Source organism: Anarrhichthys ocellatus, unplaced genomic scaffold, assembly GCF_004355925.1.
Source record: "Anarrhichthys ocellatus isolate YVR2014 unplaced genomic scaffold, GSC_Weel_1.0 scaffold28, whole genome shotgun sequence".
NCBI lineage: Eukaryota > Metazoa > Chordata > Actinopteri > Perciformes > Anarhichadidae > Anarrhichthys > Anarrhichthys ocellatus.
In genome coordinates, this window is record NW_022280058.1 from 727,679 (window position 1) to 745,514 (window position 17,836).

Consider the following 17,836-nt stretch of genomic DNA (forward strand, 5'->3'; position numbering starts at 1 on the left):
CAGAAAAATCGTACAGTTCATCGAAACTGAACTGATCGAACCGTATTTCCAGTTTTACCATATAGTCACCAAAACAAAAGCATGAAATACTGCAGCACATATAAAGCACCACGACTGTTAATATTTATATGTCACAGTCTGATTTGTAATGTTTTACGTTTTTCTTCAAACCTCTTAAATTCTTAAATTTAGCTACATTGACTGACTAAAACACATGACTACAGTTCTATCTCCATTCGTTTATTTTTAAAAGTTTCGAACCGGAAGTAGTGCTGGCACATTTGTTTTTAACTTATCACAAATTGTAACGTGCAGCAGCGCCTCATGTGTTTTTAGCCTCTACCGGTAGTAGAAAAACATGAATTTAGAACCCTCAGGATCCATAACATCTGGTATGTATACATTTTTATTCTGGTAACTATTTTCACACGTATACTTAACTTATAAATACTCCTACATTATAAATGTATAAGTGTAATTTATTGTTTAAACAAGTAAGTAAGTCAGCTAGCTAAGCGAGGTGTGTAGTGTTTCTAGTAGTTAACTGTTACTCTTTATTCTCACTTTAGTTTCGCTAGCTTTGTACAGCAGTAAAAGCTCAGATTCCACTGGAATCAACTCACTTGAAGCTACAGAAAAAAAAGCTTAAACTTAATTCACCTGAAAGTTGCAGCAGAAATAAAGACAACACACCATCATACAGTCACCGGATATGCTTTAAATGCACCCCCCCTCATAATAGTACCACAAAGGCGAATGATACCAATACTAATCCATTACTTATTTCATTGCTTCACATTCAGGTTTGTACTGTAAACATGTTTGTCTTCAAATCATTTCTCTCTTTCGTCATGGAGTTTACCTGCAGTTACTTTAAGTAAAACTGTAATCGTTTTGAGTTATTTCCTATATTATGGGGCTAGGGTGGTATAGATATTTAGTCGTTAATGAAGGCATGACAATCTTCAATCTCAAAACTCCTTAACTTTTTCTCTGGGTTTATATTTTTGTCTTAGAACAAAGCAACCACATTCCAAAATACAGCTGATCAAAGAATAAGTAAACAGCACCTGAGGCTTAGCTGTCAGTTATTGATATTCAAAATGCAGACACATTTTGCAAGTATTGAACTTTGACACACAGCCCTACTTGGCTGAACATAGCGCTCCTGTGTTCTACTTTCCAAAATACAACATTATGAATTTAAAGATGCACATGTGTAACTCCTAGACGTCCATAAACTTCGACAGCCAGGAGACGATGCCATTTCAAATGTCTTTTTGTTTTCACCTCCCGGTAGAAAGATCTGGTGAGCTTTCATCAGCAGCAGGAGCATGCAGCAGAGGGAAAAGACGGAGCGTCGGCCCCACAGCGCACAGGGAGGCCAAGAGATTAAGAAGTGTGCAGCAGGAAGGTCAGGAGACGCAGACGTCTGGACGCTCGCTGAGTATTTCTGTGCCGCTCGACCGCCTTCAACAACCAATTACACCGAGTGAGCTGACGGAGCTGCTGCACTATGCCGCTCTGGGGAAAACAGGTGGCGTTAAACAGCCCAGGTGATGACTTATGGTAGTAACATTAACTCTCTGTAAAGCACTTTTACTGCGTCTCTTCGTGCTCTAACGATTATCTAAATGATCCTTTTAAACGCCACACCACTTTGTCTCTTTCCTCTGTCTCTTCATCCGCCTGTGTGTCTTCTAGCTGGTGTCATCTCCACCATCAGAAGAGGGTGAAAGCTGTGAACGTGGTGATCGTGGAGGGGCTGACCCAGAGTCACTTTTACAAACACTACCTCACCCTGCGGCACCTCAGGACCAGCTACACCACTGTGAGTAACCAGCAGGGTAAATACACAATGATGTCAGCTATGAGTGTCAGTGCTTCGGGTCAACGCTGGACCTTGTCGTTGTTATTTAGAGGGTCACCTTTACGCCGTCACCTACCAACCTGGCGTCAGGAATCTTCAGCGGTGAAGTCCCGGAATCGGACGCTCCATCCCAAAAGCCCAGTGAAAGCAGTGAATTGCACAAAGGTGGGAATCTTTTGTGGGTACGTCCTGACTGTGTGTAGATCCGGGCAATACATACATCACCAGTGTGACGTAAGAGTCGGTTTTATCTGAGACTTTGTCACAAAATGACGATGAAGCTATCCTCATTATTAAAGGCTGCTAATAGAATTTTCCAAACTTATTATAAATGCCTCACATCCACAATTCATTTGACTAATATTCTTCCTCTGAAGGCCTTAATATGCATCCCCGGAATATCATCGCATTATTTTAAAGTGGCATTTAGTCAGAAATAGTATACCTCTCAGCTGTAGTTAGGTTGTTTCTTGTTCTTTATTTTGTGTGTGTGTGTGTGTGTGTGTGTGTGTGTGTGTGTGTGTGTGTGTGTGTGTGTGTGTGTGTTATTACACACTGCTGCAGCACTGAGGATTCACCCAGTAATCACCAAGTTCGGGACACAGAGGAGAGGACTGACAGCGTATGTTCTCCCCCAGGAGGAGATGATCAAGAAACACTACCCTGTCAAAGGTGAGTCTCTCTCTGTTTTAAGAGCTCGACTTTGGCTGGGTTAATATGGACGTGGCCTCACTCTCCATTGGCTGCTGTCTCCGTCCACACCTCCACCTTCTCCACCGTCTCTAGCTTCTTTTCCTCATCTCTGTCTCCAGGAATGCCGGGCTTTGAGGAGTTTGTGTGCACAGACGGTGTTGACTGCGTGACTGACGGCAGCCCTCTGTATGGACTGGACTGCGAAATGGTGAGAGGATGCGCTCAGTTATACACTCCATTCACACTTTACGTTGTAGAATACAGTGCTACAGTTTCAAACAATCAATACTGCAGCATGCGCTGCGACAAATAGACAGGTAGAATTTGGATTATTATATAAATATACATATATATTTTTTTTTCTATGTGCTATTTTGAGTTTCAAGACTTTTATTGCACATTCTGTCAAGCCAGAATGTACAATAAATATGTTGTCATGGAGGAATTATTCATCGAATCAGTTGTCCTTTTTCAAATTGATAGAATGCTTCTTTAATTTTGGTAGAATTTTACCCCCTGACAGAATGAGCTACATCACTTTGACGCACGTCTGTTCCACTTGTAGCGGCTTTTAAAAAACGAAACCACGACTTAACTGTGGAAATAAACTCATACTGTAACTAATATTATATGTATTATATATCATGTATTGTCCGTGCGTGCATGTTGTGCTTCAGTGTCTAACAGAAAGAGGGAATGAGTTGGCTCGCGTCTCTCTGGTGGACAGTGATGGGAACTGTTTGCTGGACGATCTGGTGAAACCTCAGAACCGAATACTCGACTACCTCACCAGGTACACACAAACACACACACACAGGTGTGCTTTTTAGATAACCACCATCAATCACTGTGTTGAAAAGCTAAAAGACATGTTTGTTGCTGTGTGCGCTCTGATAGGTTCTCTGGTATAACCGCAGCGATGTTGCGACCAATCACAACGACGCTGCGTGATGTTCAAGTGAAGCTCAGGCAGTTGTTGCCGAGCGACGCGGTTCTGGTGGGACATTCGGTAAACAACGACCTCGTGGCTCTGAAAGTGAGTTAAAACTGACATTTCAATTCCTTCTCGCATCAATAGAATTATCAGGATAAAGTTCAATTCTGAGTAAGATGGTATTTTTGTTGTATGTCTGAATGTGTCATGAATGTGAGGTCGGCCTTTGTTTACGTCTTTACGACGTGTAACGGCTCGTATCGCTGTTTGCGTGGATTTAAGTATAATTTTGAGGTACATGCACCTCTCATCACTTCATCTGGACTTATGAATTGGATACATTGTTAAAGATTAAACCAGCGGCTTCCAAACATTTTGACTTTTCACCTAAAAATATATATATATATATGTATATATTAATATTTTGTTTTATTCATTTATATTATTCATAGGTATCAGAATATTTTTGGAGAGTCTCTCTTCAAAAGCAGATCCATTTGTTCTATGAAGTTTTGACCTGTATTGTGTTTGTGTCCTGCCTGCAGCTGATCCACCAGCATGTAATCGACACCTCGCTGCTGTACAGGAGAGACTTTGGACAAAAGTTTAAACTGAAAGTCCTGGCAGAGGTTGTGCTGCAGTAAGTTCTCTCTCTCTCTCTCTTCCTCTCTCTCTCTCGTTCTCCCCCGTCTCACCCACCAGGGTTTGTAATTAGATTTTCCACTTGTGTTCCAGGAGGCAAATTCAAACTGAAGGGAAGAAGGGTCATAATCCCATTGAGGATGCTGTAGCAGCCCTGGAGCTGGCTCAGTATTTTATCAAAACAGGACCTCGTCAGGTAACACACTCTCTCTCTCACACTCTCACACACGTACACACACAGTTGATATCTTATCTTCTGTATATACTCACTCTCAGGTTGTAGAGCTTCACCTGGAGGAGCTGTGGGGATACACAATAATGGAGGAGTCCGCTGACTGTGAACCTGCACCCAAACCAAGTCTCAGGTACTAAACTTGATGCTGTCTGTAAACCTCTTCTTTACATCTGACCACAGTTACTCAGACCATGTCCTCACAAAACCGTGTCTTTCCTCTGAGTCTGGGTTTGTCCTCCATGCTAAGCTAACACTTTACACACCCAGAATGTACCGATCTCTTTAACTCAAACAGTCTTTTTGACATTTTCTACTCATGTCTAGGCTTTAATTGTCCAACAACAAAAGAAATGGTTTAGGATGTTTAACGCCTTCTTGTGAATCTTTATTTTCTCACGCAGGTTTGCGGACACATTACAGACTCTCGGCCGGTCAGTCGCCTACTTAGGAAAGCGTTCGGACCTCATCCTGGATCTGTCCAATCAGCAGTGGCACAGCTCTGACAAAGAGGTGAGACATGAGAAGTGTTGACTCTGGAGCCGTCTGACCTTTCACCGGATCAAACAAACTAAATTAAGTTTTTTACCCAAAATATGAAATCTTTCCATTTGTGGTGCATACAAGTCCTTATAAAGAGTTTGATGGTTAACCCGTTTGTTAGGTATTAGGATCCCTGTCTCCGTTTGGTGATGAATATCATCAGGCATCTGGTTTTGATGAAAAATCTTTAGTGGCATTTCTGCCTAATTTAACAACCAACATTGACAAAGAGAGGAAAGATGAATGAAGTTGCCCTTTTTGTTTCAAGAGAGGACTTTGGTTATGATTAATTGGATTATAGGTGAATATGCGCGTATGGATTTGCTGCATTTGCCTCCTTTTTCCCTCTCACTCACTGTATGTCCTGTGTCTTTCTAACCAACTCCTCCCTTTCTTCACCTCTGTTACTAAATCTCGCCTCCTTCAGGTGTTGGCCTCCTTCAGCAGACGGACCAAGTGTCCGTTCCTCTCGGTGCTCCAGTTGTCGGACCATCTGAAGAGGTGCCACCCTCACCAGGAGCAGAAGCACCAGAGGGTGAGGGCATCTATTCACACCATGATGCGTTTTTAAAGTGTTGTTTTAATGTGCTGCTTAACACGTGCGTCCGTCCTGCAGGCGCGTGCGAACCTTCGGGATATGTGCGTCGTGTTCGCCGGGCCGTTCCCCGCTGATTTCTCCGAGAGGGAAGTGAGGCGGCTGTTTCGCTGCTGTGGACCAGTTCGAAGTATCAAAATGTTGACCACAACTGTCAGGGTACATCTCGCCTACATTTACGATTTACATTTAATTGACGGTGTTTCTGTCGCTGATGTGCAACTGAATTCCTCTGAGGATGCGGTGAAAATGGCCGCTTCAGTTCCTCTTAAACTAGAGCTGTAAAAGCTGTTTTTGGTTGTCATTTATTAATCGTACCTGTGTTTTCTGACTATGTTTGGTCTCCAGGTTCATGCAGAGGTAGAGTTTGAGCTGCTGGAGGGACCTGTGCTGGCTCTAAAAGCGTTGAATGGACTTAATATGCAGGGACAGTCCATCAAGGTAACTCTCTTCCCCCTTTTTCCTTATGTGTTCTATCACTTATTCCTTTTACTTTACAGTGGAAGTTACTCCAGAAACGTTTGGAGAACTGTTTGCTTGCGTGTGCCTTTTCTAGGTCCAGAGGCCTGTTTACGAGTCGATGCTGGACCTGGATCTGACTCTTGATGCTTTGATGTGTGACAGTCTCAACACCAGTCACCTCTACGCCGTTCAGTTGAACCCCAGCATGGCTGAAGACCTACGCATTTCTGCACGGGTCAATGGACACGCGTCAGATGCAGAATGTCCGGGTGTCACTTCTGTTAGAGCGGCGAACAGGTTGTCCTCAGCGAAAGTAAACGGCACCAGAGAGTCTCAACTGTCCGAGGAGACGATCAGAGAGACATTCGGTCACTTTGGTTTGGTGGAGAGAGTCGTCCTGCCTGCCAAACGTGGAAACCGTGCAAGTCATGCATACATAAGTGAGTAAAAAGTACTCTACTTGTCGTACCGTTCAAACAATGTGTCCGTGCGTCTCTAACACGGGTGTCTCCGGTTGACAGAGTTTGAGAGCTCAGCGGATAAACACGTGGCCCTCAGCTCCTCTGAGGATCTCCGGAAGGAAAACTACCTCGTCTGTCCTTCCCTGACTCCGCCGCACTTACCCTCGTGGGTCAGCGTGGTGCATACTGGCAGCGAAGCGGCGGAAGGCGAGGAGAGGACCCACGGGCACACCAGTTCTCAGGTGAAGACAAAGGGTGCATCGACATCCAGCTGGTTGTCACACAGACACAAAATGTCTGTCAGCATGCAAACACACTCCAGTGACAAAGTACAGATTGGATGGGCGTTTTCTCTGGTGCCAAAGTTAGATTTTTTTTATTCTGTTTTGCCCCGTTAGAAGAAAGTGTATGTAGAAGAATGGTTTCATCCATCACACTGGTGGTACTAGTGTAGCTATAGTCCTGTATGCTTATTCCTACATGGTTGACAGCCCAAGACGACAGCTGTTTTGGGAAACGCTTTAGCGTCACAGTCCACGGAGTTTTGTGCCGTTCAGGAGTAGATGTTTTCGAGACTTAAAAACTACGGAAGCCGAGAACGGCCCTGCTTGCGACCATTTCTTTTTTAAGGCCGTTATCTTGAGATCACAAGTTGATTATTTTGTTATCTCGTGATAACGATGCATAACAAAGACGGCTCCGCCTCAGGCTGACCAGGATTAACCCGTGTTTGCTAATCCAGAATAAACTAAATTAAATAAAAATGAAATGACGAGGGCTGATGTCTTAGACCTTGAGTGAAGTCTGATGCGTTTATCAATAATGGGTACTTCCTGATCTGTTAGTTTCATCTTAAGTCAGCTGCTCCAGTTGTCAAGACGCCATCTAAATGAGAAGCTGAAAGTGCCATTAAACGCTTCTATTTTGAATAAAGACAATTATATAACCCACCTCTTAAGTTATATTTACACTGGAATGATTGAAAGAGGTAATTTTAAAACACAATGAAGGCAGGTCAAGGTGATTATATTATCGGGCAAATTCTGATTTAATTCTCTGAAGATTGTCAGAAGATGACATCCTAACAGTGGCAGACACTTTGGTCTGGCTTTACTCTTGACCTTTGGACTTACTGGCTGTGCAAAACCAATGAAAGAGCTCATTATTATAATAACTGCTTTTAAACAGCTGTGCTTTTTTTTTTTTTTTTTTTGGTGATTTTAACATGAATTGCGTGAATATAGAGGCATTTAAAGTCACATTCTGCTCTCCGTACATCTATGCATGCTGGCATGGCACTGCTGATCTCTGATAAACGTAACAAGTAATGGGCAGAAACGACCTTTTTGTTTTCTAGTGATAACGTGTTGATTATCTGCCGATAAAGCTCGCTTTCTCTCGAGATAATTAACTTGTGATCTTGAGATAAAAGTGTATTGCAAGCACGGCAGTTCTCGGCTTCCATAAAAACCTGATAGAAAACTTGAGCTTTTAATATTTATTTATTCCTCGATGAAAGAATATCCTGCTAAGTGTTAATGATTGAAATCGAAGCACAAAGCAAAATCCCTACAAAGTGCATATGAGGGAGAGTAATTAGTACATTTCTGATTTGATCTTAAGACTTGTACAGTTAATGATTTATTGAACGCATGCAATGAAGACTCCTTTTATGTAATCTGTGTAGGACCAGGAAATGGATCTCCTGATGGGGAAGTTGGACCACCGCCTGAGGAAGCTCTTCAGCTCTCTCCCAGAAGGCACCTTGTCCGTGGTCGTGCTGCTCGGAGACACCAGGTGAGGACTCTGTCTGAGGAAAATCTGCACCCAGATTTCATTATTTCTAAAACCTTCTCTTCCCTAGTGCTCATGGCTGTCCTGGTTTGTGCCTGATGGAGGTCAAGCGAGGAGAATGACCTGCACTCAACATATCCTGCAGTCCACTTCCAGACTTGTTTTAGTGAAAGATGAGCGCTGTATGTCTGTTTTTATTAGGTAAAATGTATATAAAGCAAAGTTTAAGTCAAATACAGTACTTGTAAAATATTTTTGGTGGCCTAAAAAAAATACTGAAAGCTAGAGAGTCAAATCTGCCTTTGGTACCCAATGAGTTTGACACTTAGTTTCCCATTAAGAGACACACAAACAGTTTCCCATTAAGTGCGATCATGAAAGTCGGACTTGGCTCATAACACATGCTGGGGTGGAGATACGGTTTGTTCTCCTGGAAGAAGTTAAAGATGGAAGATTTATGACTGTATCAAACACTGTTGGAGGAATGTTTATATTCATTGAAGTAAAAGAATATTGATTAATGAGCAGCATCTACCATACAGAATCTATTCATTTTGATACTTCAACAAAATTTGTTTGATGTCAAACTCCTTTCATTTGACTTTCAGTAACCATGATTCATGTCGAGAGTTAGAAGTATAGAAGCACAGGTGTTACTAATAAGACTAACGACGCCATCATTCAAGTGAGGCCACAAGCACAACACCAGGACCCTGAAATTGAAGCAGCTAAATGGAATTCAGCCATCACCAGTGTAGCTCTTTACCTGTGCTGTCAAAACTACTTGAGTGGAAGACTGTACAAAGACTAAAGTTAAGACGTAATACACTTAAATGACTAAGAACATGTAAGGTTTATTAACCGTTTATGTAGTTATTATATTAGAGCTTAAATATTTCACCCGAGTAAAACTAAAGCATTGAAAATGTGCCGATTTAAGTCTTCAGCTCATTTTGTCAAACAGTGGACGACATGTTATGAGCTCCATTAGATTATGGTTTTACCTGTTAAGTGCATGTCAATGCAAAAGCAGTAAAAGTTGATCTTGCGAGTATAAACAATATAAAGCGTGGCGAACGCCTCTATTCAAATGCATCGAGAGTGAAGACAGAAAACAGAGATACTAAGAAACAGTCTTTAATTTTTGTTCCCTTTTCAAGGAAATATTTTAAGTACTTTTTAAACTTTACACCTTTTGCATTAGAACAAACGTTGACATTGTTGCAGGTTGACACGGTTACAAAACAGTTAACACAAAAAAGGTAAAGAAACTCAACTGTACAGAAAGAACTTCTCATGAAGGATCAAAACGCCACCAATTATAAACATCACATCGTCATTGATAAGCTTATATATGTTGGATAAAACTGGTCTAAGTTGACAGAACTTATTTTAAAATGGGAAAAAAATAATGTTAGACTCCATTAAAATCCTAAATAACCCAGACATTGAACTACAGGACGTGTCGGGCAGCATTTTATCTCACGGTTTATGAAACGGAGTCACGGGGATACAAAGAGAGAACATACATCTCCCCCACATGCACAAACTCTCACAAAATATAAGACTGATTGGAGGAGACCGTGCCATTAAAAATAATAAATGATTTCAAAGTGTGGTGGCAGAATCCAGTCTGAACACAGAGAATAAATGAACATTTCTGGAGATTCGATTTTAAGATTCCAGTGAAGAGTGTGTATGTGCGCGCATTTACCCAGAAGAGTTTCCTGCTCCTCTGATACAAGATCAAAATATGGCAGCTGTTATGGCTTGTGTTCTCTGTCAAGAGTCCAGTCTTGGCTGGTAGCTTTGGACACGGTATCCACAGCTGCAGGGTGAACTAATTCATTTAGGGCGTGTCACTCCCAGTGATTTACAACCTTGCAGGAGAGAGAGAGAGAGAGAGAGAGAGAGCGCCCCAAGTGCAGAGGAAGAGACTCTTGAGCAGGAGCTCATTGTGGGACAGCGGCCTCTCCACGCCTCACCGTTCGCTACCACACTTCTGGCACCTCAAACAGCGACGGAGTAGATTCAGCCCCTGTTCAAGAGGAGAGGACCGACATGAAGAGACGAGGACAAGGACCACAACTTCAAGTTATCCTAAACTTAACAATGGTACATTTAAACTTTGGTTCCCTTTGTCTACAGGTTTTGCTTAACACGTTATATAAACAGTTCAAACACACCTTTGCGCTTCTTTTTCTGTTTCTTTTGACCTTTTCTCCCGCGGACTGCAGGGGCTTGTTGCCAGGTGACCGTCCCCTCGGCATCGTTGCCTTCAGGACTTCCCTCCTCATCAGGGGCGGGACTGGACCCCATCGAGTCTGATGCATCTCTGCAGGGCACAGCAACCGTTATGAGCCTTGAATCACAGCGAACAGAACTACATCGACAGCGCCGCCGTTTCACTTACGCCGTCTTTAGCCATCCTTCTGAGGTCTTGCTCTCGATAGCCTCTGCATTTGCCTGTCCACCTTTGTCTAAGAAACACAAAGAGTGCACGAGAGCCTCAATTAGACCTCTTTATACACCACGTGCACTTTTACTTAGTGAGACATTAAACAAAGACATTAAATACTAGAACCTTAAAAGCACTTCTGCATGAATGCGTTCACACACCATCAGTTTTCATCTTCTTGCTGCCGGTGCTATCTGGGTACGAGTAGTGACTCCAGCCGTCTGTGATCGGAGCATCTACGGCCCCCTGCTCCCCCTGAACGGGACTGATGCAGCGTTTCCTCAGACCCCTAGAGAAAACAACCCCCCCCCCAAAAAAAAGTAATGGATGCATCAATACAGATGCAAACTATGCATACCTGCAGATCCTCCCAGGAGAGCGGTAATTACACCGATTGTTATGTTGAAAATGCAGCGCAGGTGTACTTGGGATATCCAAAGGTAGCCGAGGTGTAGTGAGGTTTCATCCAGCCGTCGTCCTCCCCCCAAGATTTGGGCGTGTGGCCGACTTTCTCCTTGTCCTGCAGCTGCTGCTTGCCCTTGATGTACTCTGCATACGTCTGGATCCTGTAACTCTCTGCATAGCGGCTGGTGTTCATAGCTGCGGGATTAGACGGAGACATTGACAGATTGCGGTGTCATTTTTTTTTTGTCCAGTCTGGTGTGTGTGTATTAAAGTGGGGTGTGAAACTCACCTATCTGCACCTGGTCCGTCTGACTCAGGGACACAAACGCCGACGTGTCGTCTAGCCAGGAAACCTGGATGTTTCCTGAGTGGATAACAGAAGTGCAACGTGAGTGATGAACAATGGGTCATACCCGTTAGGAAGCACAATTGTCCTGCCAACATCACATCTTACCAAAGGCACTGAAGAGCTGGTAGAGGTCACTCGTCTTCCATTCTTTGGGGAAGGTGACATACAGGACGTGGTCTCTTTTAGGTTGCACTGTGGGAACAGAGGGGGAAAACAGCAACAGTTGCTACTATTCTATGTTCTCCACAGGGTACCTTTCAAATTGGCAAAGTTTCCAGGCATGTAGTCTAATCCAACAATCCTGGCATAAAGCTCGGCTGTGCAGCATTATACTCACAATCTGGTCCTGTGATGTTGAGGTAGGGAATATCTATTATCCTCATCAGGAAAAGCCTTGAGAACAAGCAAAAAATTGACGCATTATATGCATTTTGTCTACAGATATTTTTGCAGTTTATGAAAGTTGGCTGCAAATTCAAGTGCATCTCATACTTGTTGAAGAACGGCTCTACTAGTTTGGAGGAGGAAGAGATGTGCGCTTTGGGTGGAGTCAGGAAAGAGCCTGCAAATAAGAGTGTGAAGCAGACACAAGTTTAAATAAACATAGTTTGACTTTTATTTGATTTACAAAGAGGATCAGTGTGATTGTGTGCGTTACCCAGATAGTTGGCCATGGAGATGAAACAGAGGCCGGTGATGTAGGCATCATACCCGGCCTCGTGCAGCTGTTCCTGGGCCGTGTCATAACTGTTGAACCCCTCTGCCGTTTCTGAGAGTAGACGGTACAGAGCGTAAAAATAAAAAATAGATGTTGCAGAATTTTGGCCGTTTGAGAGCGGCTCAGACAAACGTCACGTGTATTTACTTACCGACTTGTGGCGACTTGAAGGGGCTCTCCTTCACCTGTTTCTCCAACTCTGCCAGAGACGTGTTCGTGATCATCTCCTGAGACACAAAGGAAACGTCTCCTTTGAGATATTTTTACAAAAACATCGAGAGACACAAGTCTTGAATACAGTTTTGGAGCACCTTGTAGTTTGTTGGTGCTTTGACCAGTGATTTAACCCGAGCAAAGACATTTTAACTACAATTAAATAATATCCAATCAGTTAACTTTGAAAAGGTTTTTTTTATTACCTTTCTAAAATATCTCAATCAGCAACAACAAATACTGCCCCTGATATTCTACAGCACTGAAGCAGATAATTTACCTTAAAAGGCTGAGTGGAAGCCATCAACTTTGTGTCCAGAAGTCTGCAAGTAAAAGCCAATAATGAACAACAAGAAGTACAGAAAATCCTCCGTGGAAACGAGTAAACACACCGAGGAAAGCAGAGGAACATTACCGTGGGAAGACACACATGGTGACCTCTTTAAAGTCTTGAAGATCCTGAAGATAAGAGCAGGGGCACAAATGAGTCACAAATTACACTAAAGCAAAAACACCATATATGAAGTATGCATCTTAAAGTTTGTACCTCTGGCAGAGGGCAGTAGAACTGGTGGATGGTGTGCATCACATCCAGCAGCATGTTGTGGCCAACCACAAGTTTACCCTGCATGTCAGATTAAAGAGGTTAAGGGTACAAGTCAGACTTTCCAAAGACAAAATATAAAAAAAAACACAAAGTTGAATTAGCAACAGAAGGATGTAATGTTGAGTTTGACTCACAGATTTAGAGATGGCGTGGATGACCCTGGAGAAGCCGACAGCATCATTTACCTCCTCCTGTTGGGGGGGGAGAGAAGTGTGGGAAAAATGTTTTCGATAAGATTAAAAATTATATAGTTTTTCAAAATAAGAAATTTATGTATTCCTTCACCGAATACACACCAACACTTTAATTTAATGTCCATCTTTAAAAACTCACCTGCTCCCTCTCCCGTTTCTGCTGTTCCCTCAACTTCCTCTCCTCATCATCTACTCTGATGACCTGGATGTAACGCTCCTTCTGCACACACACACAAGAATATTTCACATATTCCACTCAAAACCAGAGGGAAAAATAGGTTGAAATACAACATGTTCTTACCTTTTCTGTTTCCACAGTTTCCACATGAAGCCCCTTGGGAAACCTGTGAAAAACAAAGACAAATCTTACTCTTCTTATATCCAACATAAAAAAAACACTAATAGCAAACGTGTTGAGTGACTCACTTCCAGTTCAGAGTCTGGTAAATCAGCTTTCGCTGGAACCTGGTTAGGAAATATAAGCAGAGTTAAAAAATGAATAAATAAAAGCATTTTTCCGATACTAGTATTATAAATATTCCTTATTTAACACACTGACAGTAAGGAAAGAATGGTATCAAACATTATCAAAAGATGAATACAAATTGAGTGAACATTACCCAGTACATGGCTCCAAGTCCAAAGTCTTCTCTGAGTTAGTGAAGAGGGTCTCAACCTTCCCTCTGAGGGGAAAAACAGTAGACATGACATTATTCCAGAGTCAACTGAGGAGGTACAGTTCTGATGGGGTCTCCTTCCAGTTGGCCATGCCCAACATACCCCAAAGGAAAGGGAACCACAGCTGGCTCACATGAAGTGGGAAAGAACCAAATATGCACAACTTATGTCTAAAGGCTCATACACAACACTGTCAGTACCCACAGCCCAAAACCTCCATTTGTGTTGCAACACTTACATCACCCTGTTGATGTAGTCTTTGTGTTCCTCGGGTACGTGTGCGGGGCCTTTGGAGGATGGGGAGATGAAGGACGGGGTCCCTACACCGTTAGCATGTTGATTTCTCCTCTCCTCAGTCTGCTCCCTCAGCTGGACTTCCTCATCTTGGTTCAAGTACGGGATTCCTTTGAATACCAGATGAGTCACAATTTTACATCCGTCTAGTGAATGAGAACTGCAAAGATTACTGCTCCCTACAGCAGACACGGCAAGCGTTTAAAGTAAACACAGACTGTAAAAGTCATCTCGGTTTCAGGAGACAAAGAGGGATATTTCATGTCGCTCTGCGGTGTACTCACCATGACGGAACACCTTGTTGAAGTCAAATCCCTGACTGGCCAGGAAGTCAATACTGGAACTCTGAAATGACAAAAGGTAATCTTCCGTTTCCATCAAAAAAAACCAGACAGAAGTGTCATCGTTTTACAGGAACAATCATTTTTAACCTATCCACGTCACTATCACTAGTAAAACGCATTCATCTCCGTTCACACTGAGGAAACGCTCCCAGGAGCATCACCGACTTACTTGACAGATGAACTTTAAGTCGGGGGACGTCCTGTTGAACGGTTTCGGGAATACATAAAAATTAAAAGGCTTTGTGATATACCTGCAGAGATGGGAACACAGGACAATGAGGATTAGTGAAATTATTCCAGCAGCTGGGAGGTCATTTAAAAAAAATAACCTGTGTGTGAGTCATTCAAAAGACGGATTACTACCATACTATTATCCTCTAGTTGTCTGATATTTTGTCATGAAAAAATAAAAATCTGTCTCCCAAAAAGGACTATGTCTTTTCCCCTGTACCTGACAATCAACCAATTTGGTCTGTAAATGTGATATAGTTTATATACATACAGGTGCTGGTCATATAATTAGAATATCATCAAAAAGTTGATTTATTTCACTAATTCCATTCAAAAAGTGAAACTTGTCTATTATATTCATTCATTACACACAGACTGATATATTTCAAATGTTTATTTCTTTTAATTTTGATGATTATAACTGACAACTAAGGAAAATCCCAAATTCAGTATCTCAGAAAATTAGAATATTGTGAAAAGGTTCAATATTGAAGAGACCTGGTGCCACACTCTAATCAGCTAATTAACTCTAAACACCTGCAAAGGCCTTTAAATGGTCTCTGTCTAGTTCTGTAGGCTACACAATCATGGGGAAGACTGCTGACTTGACAGTTGTCCAAAAGACGACCATTGACACCTTGCACAAGGAGGGCAAGACACAAAAGGTCATTGCAAAAGAGGCTGGCTGTTCACAGAGCTCTGTGTCCAAGCACATTAATAGAGGCGAAGGGAAGGAAAAGATGTGGTAGAAAAAAAGTGTACAAGCAATAGCGATAACCGCACCCTGGAGAGGATTGTGAAACAAAACCGATTCAAAAATGTGGGGGAGTTTCAGAAAGAGTGCTGCTGAGTGGTCGAAAGTTATGTTCTCTGATGAAAGTAAATTTTGCATTTCCTTTGGAAATCAGGGTCCCAGAGTCTGGAGGAAGAGAGGAGAGACACACAATCCACGTTGCTTGAGGTCCAATGTAAAGTTTCCACAGTCAGTGATGGTTTGGGGTGCCATGTCATCTGCTGGTGTTGGTCCACTGTGTTTTCTGAGGTCCAAGGTCAACGCAGCCGTATACCAGGAAATTTTAGAGCACTTCATGCTGCTGACCAACTTTATGGAGATGCAGATTTCATTTTCCAACAGGACTTGGCACCTGCACACAGTGCCAAAGCAACCAGTACCTGGTTTAAGGACCATGGTATCCCTGTTCTTAATTGGCCAGCAAACTCGCCTGACCTTAACACCATAGAAAATCTATGGGGTATTGTGAAGAGGATGATGCAAAATGCCAGACCCAACAATGCAGAAGAGCTGAAGGCCACTATCAGAGCAACCTGGGCTCTCATAACACCTAAGCAGTGCCACAGACTGATCGACTCCATGCCATGCCGCATTGCTGCAGTAATTCAGGCAAAAGGAGCCCCAACTAAGTATTGAGTGCTGTACATGCTCATACTTTTCATGTTCATACTTTTCAGTTGGCTAAGATTTCTAAAAATCCTTTCTTTGTATTGGTCTTAAGTAATATTCTAATTTTCTGAGATACTGAATTTGGGATTTTCCTTAGTTGTCAGTTATAGTCATCAAAATTAAAAGAAATAAACATTTGAAATATATCAGTCTGTGTGTAATGAATGAATATAATAGACAAGCTTCACTTTTTGAATAGAATTAGTGAAATAAATCAACTTTTTGATGATATTCTAATTATATGACCAGCACCTGTATATATCTCAGATCTGTAGTTCTGTACTTGTGAAGCAGACATCACTCACTTTGACTTTGTCTGGTCATACTTGAATGTGCATATTCCAAACTGGAACAGCAGGAAGTCCATAGAGTGCTGGTGAACAGAGAGACAGACAGAGATTTTAAATGAGATAAGCAGTAAACCAGAATATGGAGGGAAATCAGGATGCATTAAAAACACAAAAAAATGTTAAGTACCATAAACCTATCAACTCTGCTTACCTTCTTAAGCTTCGTGTATCGCTCCTCCGGAGTGTCCAGCCCGTTGGTGAGTGCACTGACATTAGGACCGTCGCTTATCCCTAAAAACAACAACACCACATGTCACAATTTATCTACACAACGTAGACTATTTATATAAAAAAAAGGATCTATCGTTACCTGAAAATTCTCCATCGATGGCAAGGAAGTCCGCCTCCTCTATCGCGCTGTAAACAGCGTTTAAACTGTCTTTAAAATCTGTAATAAAAAGAGAAAGTGTATCAACATCAGTAGCTACGTTAGCGTGACGAGAGAAGCGTGCTAGCACATACACCACCGCAGCTTAGCTTAGCTCAGCTAGCTAGCAGAAACAAACCGCTGAGGACTGAAATGGTCTTGTCCGTTTTAAATAGATACCAGGTCACTGCTACTGTTGTGTGTTAAAACGACGCATGTAGCGCGGCACACAAAAACATCAAGTGGGCACAACGTGCTGGGCTACTTACTTTGGCGTGTCACCTCCATCCCTGCACAATGACTGTTACTGACAGCTAACGCTAGCTAGCCTACGTCAACTGGCTTTTAACCGTTTCTCAAACACTTCCGGGGCCGCTGAACACGAGCTTTGCACGAGCTTTACGTTTGGTGTTTTATTTGAGCTATATTTTAGATTTAACATTTTTAAATGGCATCCCTTGTGTTAAATATATTAGGTTACATTAGAGGTATGAGAGAGCAAATTAAACTGATTTGAGGTGTGTATTACTGCAGCAGCTTTAATTATTCTCTTCCTTTTATTCTTGATATATTGGTTGAATTGTTACTAGTTACTTGAAATGTATATAAACCTAAAACTCATTTAACCAAGCTCACAGAAAAAAATGCTTCTCCAATAAGAGCTCAAAACAACAGAAAAACAATTTTTTTCCACCTATATTTTCTATATATTTGTGTATGTACCTTTGTTTGTGTATTTTCTTTTCAAATAAATGTATATTTCCCTCTGAAATGGAGTAGAAGTATAAAGTAGCACAGAATAGAAATACTCAAGTGAAGTACAAGTACGTCAAAAAAGTATAGCACTTGAGTAAATTTACTACTACCTACCTATACTGCCTCTCTCGACCTCTCTTATACATCTTCCTGTATTATGTCATGCTTTAAGTCTATGGACATG

The 17,836-nt window shown here is 42.0% G+C and overlaps 2 protein-coding genes across 2 annotated transcripts; one reads left to right on the top strand and one right to left on the bottom strand.

Annotated features, from left to right (window-relative positions):
* Positions 1 to 303: 303 nt before the first annotated feature.
* rexo5 (RNA exonuclease 5) lies at positions 304 to 10,156 on the top strand. The gene is made up of 19 exons (XM_031863192.1): positions 304 to 392; positions 1,301 to 1,556; positions 1,705 to 1,831; positions 1,921 to 2,035; positions 2,435 to 2,542; positions 2,683 to 2,771; positions 3,241 to 3,356; positions 3,461 to 3,599; positions 4,043 to 4,137; positions 4,233 to 4,335; positions 4,416 to 4,504; positions 4,776 to 4,884; positions 5,342 to 5,449; positions 5,531 to 5,668; positions 5,858 to 5,950; positions 6,066 to 6,411; positions 6,493 to 6,674; positions 8,120 to 8,229; positions 8,297 to 10,156. The coding sequence occupies exons 1-19, from the start codon at positions 359 to 361 to the stop codon at positions 8,346 to 8,348; spliced, it is 2,409 nt and encodes an 802-aa protein (XP_031719052.1). The 5' UTR covers positions 304 to 358; the 3' UTR covers positions 8,349 to 10,156.
* parn (poly(A)-specific ribonuclease (deadenylation nuclease)) lies at positions 9,348 to 17,246 on the bottom strand. The gene is made up of 26 exons (XM_031863206.1): positions 17,166 to 17,246; positions 16,840 to 16,917; positions 16,681 to 16,760; positions 16,485 to 16,552; positions 14,656 to 14,737; positions 14,427 to 14,487; positions 14,087 to 14,252; positions 13,791 to 13,853; positions 13,597 to 13,635; positions 13,472 to 13,514; positions 13,310 to 13,390; positions 13,111 to 13,167; positions 12,917 to 12,994; positions 12,785 to 12,828; positions 12,650 to 12,692; positions 12,308 to 12,383; positions 12,097 to 12,207; positions 11,931 to 12,000; positions 11,776 to 11,831; positions 11,544 to 11,630; positions 11,379 to 11,453; positions 11,110 to 11,284; positions 10,846 to 10,973; positions 10,640 to 10,706; positions 10,413 to 10,561; positions 9,348 to 10,264 (listed from the first exon to the last, which is right to left on the bottom strand). The coding sequence occupies exons 1-26, from the start codon at positions 17,182 to 17,184 to the stop codon at positions 10,218 to 10,220; spliced, it is 2,043 nt and encodes a 680-aa protein (XP_031719066.1). The 5' UTR covers positions 17,185 to 17,246; the 3' UTR covers positions 9,348 to 10,217.
* Positions 17,247 to 17,836: the final 590 nt, after the last annotated feature.